At 40.7% G+C, this 7,064-nt stretch overlaps 1 protein-coding gene across 1 annotated transcript in view; it reads right to left on the reverse strand.

Annotated features, from left to right (window-relative positions):
* The window catches only part of LOC139455930 (uncharacterized), a 6,865-nt gene extending 4,032 nt beyond the window's left edge, over positions 1–2,833 (reverse strand). Inside the window, exons 1-2 of the mRNA XM_071237476.1 lie at positions 2,785–2,833; positions 1,362–1,485 (exon numbers count right to left, since the gene is read on the reverse strand). Coding sequence (XP_071093577.1) covers positions 1,362–1,485; positions 2,785–2,833 — 173 coding nt within the window. The remainder of the gene's footprint in view (positions 1–1,361; positions 1,486–2,784) is intronic.
* Positions 2,834–7,064: the final 4,231 nt, after the last annotated feature.

Raw genomic sequence — 7,064 nt, forward strand, 5'->3', positions numbered from 1 at the left:
GTCGGAGAAATCACTCGAATTTGTTGAATCTGGAATTATCTTTTTAAGATTCGGCGATCTCTCAATCGTTTGTAGGAAGTTTCGATCAAAGGCAAACAATCATATTTTATTAAAAGACAAAGGGGAATAGGCAGGACCATTTCAGCCATACAAATTTAATTGAGCATTCAAACACCACTTTGTTTGTTGACTGTATTATGTTTATCAATCTAACAGTACTGTGTGCTTTAATGACAAAGAGATTACACCTAAATACCATACGTGCACTCATTACAATGTACAGCCATACAGTTGGTTGGTTGGTTGGCTTACTGTTTAACGCCGCACTCAGCAATATTCCAGCTATATGACGGCGGTCTGTAAATAATCGAGTCTGGACCAGACAATCCAGTGATTAATATCATGAGCATCGATCCACGCAATTGGGATTGATGACATGCACCAACCAAGTCAGCGAGCCTGACCACCCGATCCCGTTAGTCGCCTTTTACGACAAGCATAGTCACCTTTTACGGCAGACCTATTCTACAACGGAATCTTCACGGGTCTACAGCCATACAGACCGTGAAGTCCCCCTTTAATTTAGTTTCTTCATCAGATGTCAAATACCCTCCTTCCTTCCACTGATGTACCCACCTGGTCTAGAAATAAAACAGAACAGTGAAATTGCCTAATTTGCTTCCTATTTAGATCCATATATTCAGGGTTACAACATTCAAGGCCTCATTGAGTGACAGTATTCCAGTTACATCACGGCATGTCAGCTTAATGTGGGAGGAAAACCCGAAGTGATGCAGGTCTTAGAAATTTACCACTTCGGTGAAACCCACGAGCATGGGTATGGTGCTGTCAAACCTAGAAACATAATTGGGGCGAACCGGGATTCGAACCCACAATCATAGGTTTCTTGCGTACCCAAGGGAAGCAACTCTGCACAGATATTCGCGGCGCCTTGGACGACTGGGCCACACGTGCTCAGTTAAGCTTTCAAAACGTTTTATGGTAGACATGTCAAGGACATATCCAGCTTTGACGCATCAATGACCAAAATGATGTCCTATAGAATTCCTTATTTTTGACGTACCACATGTTCCCGTGGTTCTTTCTTCAAATGAAAAATGGCTTGCCTTTGCATGTGTTTATGACGGGTGCTTTTCGCGAATACCTGGTATCATTCCTGTTTGATAATGATTCATTAACACTTATCATGTGGGAGCAATCGTAATGGACTCAGCTTTTAGCAGAGAGTTCTTAGGATTATGGAAACGGTTTTGTGGCCTTTCTTCCCATGTTGTATTTAACACATCATCACCAATTAATATCTACGACAGCCCGTTGAGTGAATAGACAAAAGGTCTCACATGGTTGTAGTGTTACAGCAATGGGTCGTGTAGTTGCTGCCGCAACATCCGGTGTAGCACACGATGTATGAGATGCTGCTTGGGGAATCCTGCCTCGTACACACAGACATCTTGCTGTCTGAAACTGATGGCAAGCAATGCATGGCATGGAGAGTTTTGTTTGTTTGTTGTTTAATGTCGCTCCCAGCAATATTCCAGCTATAAGACGGCGGTCTGAATATAATCGAGTCTGGACCAGTAATTGACATAACGAGTTTTGATCTATGATCTTTGATTGCAATACGATGACATGCATCACCCAACTCAGCGAGTGTTACCACCCGCTCCCGTTAGTCGCCTCTTGCGACAAGCTTGGGTTGCTGAAGACCTATTCTAATACAGGTCTTAAGACTTTAACAGCGCTGTAGGAGGATTTTCTCGACCTGGCTGTGGTCACTCACTCACTCACACACTCACTTTAAGTAAACATTGCAGTGAGTGAGTGAGTTGGGTTTAACGCTGCTGTGAACAACATTTCAATTATACCCCAGGGTATCTTTATGATACCAGTTGATCATGATTCTAGGTTTGTCAGCACTCTACCCGAGCTCTTGAGTTTCACTGAACTGGTAACCGTGCAAGGTATGTATGACGTCAGTCTTCCCACCCACGCTCTACTGGGGGTGTCACTGTCCTAGGATGGTGCATTACTGATACTCGTCATATTAATTGATCTGGAAATATTTAAACAACGACGCAAGGGCCTGTGACCCTCGCTCCGAGTCCCAAACACCTTTTTCTCACTCTGAGTCTCAATGTTCACCCTGAATCCCGAATACAACTTAACACAAATCTCAAAAGCATTGAGAAAAGGCTGCGATTTGAATATAAATTACTGAAAAAAATATCGAAAAAACTATAGTAAGTAAAGGAAACCTTCACGTACAGCAGTAATTTAATTTCAATGAAACTATTTTCCTGATACAAAAAACCTTATCTCATCACTCTAAACATGGTATCATGACAAACAGCTTCCACTTACTGTAAATAAATATTAAATATCAATAAGTATTTAACCTGTTTACCGTATACTTTAACGATACACGTGGTATCATAAAACAATATTCTGCTTCTGGTCGATGTTAAATTATTTCAAACCATCTTGAGGTCATAGTTATTATATTTTTTTTGTAAAATGTTAATAAAAGAACAACAAAATAAACTGATGAATTTAAAAAAATATTCTGAACTCGGAGACCCTTTTCCATTCACACCAAACAAACTGCATGCCCATATCAGTATACCGCCTGCGTTTATTACAATGAATACGGTATACAATAAGATTACAGTTATCTTCAAGACGGTACATAAACCAGTTGCGTGGAATCTGTCCTAAATAGGGTCAGATTGCCCACAATACTTGTACACTTCGACACCATCTTACCTTGAAAGAAAATGCATAACAAGGCTGCGAGCAACGGTATTTTCCACATGGTCGGGTTGTTTCACCTCTTCTCTGGGGGGTAGCCGTGCGCCTGTAGTCACATGATCAAGTTAACATGACCAGGTGTTGATATTGATGACGGTTGACCCGCATACCGCCTCCACCAGGCTATAGGGAAGGTCAGGTACTTCAAGTCTATTCAAAGTTTATATATCGGCCTCTGGTCAGATACAGAAGTTAATACAGTAGACATCCACGGGCACAATGCGCGGCTCAACAATTCAATCCCATACAGGAGGTAACTGGAGAGGTTACCTGTATGAAATCTTTGATTAGGGTTTTTTGCGTGAGTGAGTTTGGGTTGGAGTCGAAATTAGTTCGCCGAAATTAGTTTGTTTGTTGTTTAACGCCACAATCTGCAATATTCTAGCCATATGACGGTGGTGTCGAAATAATCGAAACTGGACCAGACTATGCAGTGATTGACATAAAAAGTATTGATCTACGCAACTGGGATACAATGAGATGCATCAACCAAGTCAGCGAGTCTGACCACCCGCTCCCGTTTGTCGCCTCTTCCGACAAACATGGATTGCTGAAGACCAATTCTAGTCCAAGTTTAAAATACACGTTCGGTTTAAAAGGGGGAATTGTACTCACTCACTCACTCTATAGACCGGTGAAGATCCTGGCTAGAATAGGTCTTCAGCAACACATGCTTGCCGTAACAGGCGACTATGCTTGTCTTAAGAGGCGACTATGCTTGTCTTAAGAGGCGACTAACGGGATCGGGTGGTCAGGCTCGCTGACTTGGTTGATGCATGTCATCGTATCAACAATTGCGTGGATCGATGCTCATGATTTCAATCACTGGATTGTCTGGTCCAGACTCGATTATTTAGAGACCGCCGTCATAAAAATGGAATATTGCTCAGTGCGGCGTAAAACAACAAACAAACACTCTATATAATAACACCGGGAGGAAAATGCCAACTGTCCCGAGTTGCATCTCTCCGACTCAAATCAATGCATCTGGAGATTGTACGGACACACCGACGATGGATTTGATACAACTGCTCCATCCCCACATCCCCACCTCGAGGGTTTCACCAAGTGTGATCCTGCACCTCTTCCTCCCACAAAAGGCTGCCACGCCGTTACACAAATGCAGAGCTATAGATAAGCTTTTGACTACTAGGGTATTTTACCCAGGGGTTTGATTTTGATTGGGTATCCACAAGTTTAGAGGGTATTCCACCCTGAGGGTTTCACCAAGTGTGATCCTGCACCTCTTCCTCCCACATAAGGCTGCGACGCCGTTACACAAATGCAGAGCTATAGATAAGCTTTTGACTACTTGTGGGGTTGATTTTGATTGGGTATCCACAACTTTAGAGGGTATTCCAAAACAATTTACCCACCTGTTTCTTCACACAAGGGTATTTAACTTAAACCCCGTTTAGTAACAATCCCTGTAAATCATATAAAATTGTGTGAATAGAAGTATATCTGTCTGCATCTGTTTGCGGCTTCCTCTCCGGGAAGCCATTTTTTGTTAATTTCTTTATAAAAATATTTCTCCAATCATCAATCAGCGACTAATTAAGATACAACATGTACATTGACAAGGCACGATGTGCTTTTCAATTGGCATCTATCAGTATGTTTGTCACGCAAGCTTTTCTGAATGTAACTGGCAATTGTTTAGCTGACAGTTTTTATATACGCATTAATTATATTTCTAAAGCGTATTTATATAGTTTTTGTTGCGTATTTGATACGCTAGGATTATCTCGAGCTCTGTAAATGAAATACTGTTTAAAAAGGCGTAAAAACCCAAAGTGATGTCAGCATCCAGGAAGGTCTGACACAAGTGCAGAAATGAATATTCGTATCTACGGTGGCCCATAAGGGACATGGAGTCTGTTTTTCAATATTTTGATATTTCACTTACTTTTTTCGTAACCTTTTGCAAAATAACACAATTTGTCATACAAGTATGTGATATATCATGTATAAAAACAACCGAAAACATGGAAAATTTACTTTCAAGTAGCTATTGAATCGCTAAAATGTGAAGCGAAAATGTCAAAAACTAAAATGAAAATACAGAAAACTAGTTTTTGACATTTTCATTTTAGCTTTTGACATTTTGGCTTCACTTTTCAGCGATTTAATATCTTCTTTGTACATGATTTATCACATATTTGTATGACAAATCGTGTTAATTTGCAAATGGTTACGATAACAGTAAGTGAAATATCAAAATATTGAAAAACAGACTCCATGTCCCTTATGGGCCACCGTACGTATCAAAGTGTAATAGGACTTTCACTGTTAAGGTCATATGTTTTCCCAGGCTACAAGTATATATTGTCATGAGACCGGGAATTCATGTGTATCAGGAGAAAGTAAATTACTTGAAGAATGTTTGTGGTTGAAGTAGGCATGCTGTTTTCCCATAACCGAATTTTATTTTGTTTTGTTTATTGTTTAAAGACGAATATTATATCTGTAAATAAGTTAGTCTAGACAGACAATCCAGTGATTGGCATTATGAGCATCGATCTACGCAATTGGGATATGATGACGTGCATTAACGAAGACAGGGTGCCTGACCCGATCCCGTTAGTCGCCTCTTACCACTAGCATGGGTTGCTGAAGACCAGTTTCAACCCAGATCTTCACAGGATGAACCGAAGGTAATGGCATCACGGAAGCGCATGTGGTTTGTCTGGGGCCTTCGGGAAAAGGAGGCGAACTGTCTGCCTCTCTTCTAGTAATGCATTTCTCCATTGGAGGTCACGTCAGCGAACTTTGGCAGCCCAAACAAACTAACGGGTGATCAGATGACAGCTTTCAAAAGCTCAATCTCATTAAAATCAGATCCTAGTTCTCGCTACCGCTAAACAAAGATCTGAGGACATCCCATTAGGGGTCACGCCAGACCGACATTTCATCCAACCAATCAGGGCGTCGCTTACCAGATCATGAAAGTGACAGTCGGAATGTGATTTCTAATCACGCAACCTCGTAAACTTTAACACGGGGTATTCCGAACGATAGTTAAGGGTTTAACGACTGAATCCATAAAATTTAGTCCATCTATTAGCCACTCCAGAATGTTCTTTTCTTCAGGTTTAAAATGTTTAATCGAGAATTTGTCAAAATATGTTTCGAAGTCGCCAATTTGAATTTAGTGCCGTAAAGCACGAGAAGGCTACCTTCGGATTCGCTTATGTCGACTTTTTGTCAGTCCTTCCATCGGTCGGTCAAAATTTGCGGAAGGTCGGTCTGACGTGACCCGTCATGGGATGTCCTCAAATCTTTGTTTAGCGATAGCGAGAACTAAGATCTGATTTTAATGAGATTGACAAAAGTTTGGCCAGGGTTACTTATATTTGTGAATCGAAATGGTAATCCATTAAAAAAGAAAGTATTATGGCCTTGATGGAAAGACGCCACAGACCGACAGGGTGAAACATATCCAAATCATAGCGCCATTACCGTTATCCATTCGTAACTGCCCGCGTAACTGATAAATCTCTCACTCGCACCGAGAACCTAGAAACCACTCTGATTGGCTGGTTACAAAGTTCACCTGACGACGTCCTATTTAGGGTTTGTCATATATTGAGGACACGATCTAATTCTATTGAATAACATCAATATATAGATGACGAATATTCCTTCCAATTAAACGCAAGCGTTGAGAAGTGACGAGTGTGTAAGTCCTTCAAAGTCAGTAGAAATAAATGGAGAAAATGATAACGAAGGGTGAAAAAATGAAAAGATTTTACTTTATTTGTCATACTTCTGCTTCATGAGATAAGTACATTCGACATATTGATAATAAGTGTCCATATTTAGATCTTATTCCACCGTGTTCTTCATGCACGATGGCCTGGGAACCATTGAATACAGTTCGAGTTATCCGTATTTCGAGATAAACGAAGATAAGCCGCACGGAAAAAGTTACACCGCCCTAAAAGAAACAGGGGAAATTTAGTACTAGTGTACTACTTGAATATTGCTCAAAGCGGAGTATCGACTGAGGCAGTCTCGATTATAGTATAATACCATTTACATACAAAACGTCAACACCAGAGTCAACGTCAACAACCAGCCTCGATTATCCAACGCAAAAGATTCCGTTCAGCGTAAGTAGCAAAATAGCGGTGACACCAGCGTTCGGGAAAAGAAATACCTAAAATTACCTGAGACAAGCAAGCAAACATGATGCAACTTGATTTAAAATTAACATGTTTTCAGAGTTGTTA

The sequence above is a fragment of the Haliotis cracherodii genome, unplaced genomic scaffold, assembly GCF_022045235.1.
Source record: "Haliotis cracherodii isolate W230 unplaced genomic scaffold, xgHalCrac1.p SCAF_11, whole genome shotgun sequence".
Classification (NCBI taxonomy): Eukaryota; Metazoa; Mollusca; class Gastropoda; order Lepetellida; family Haliotidae; genus Haliotis; species Haliotis cracherodii.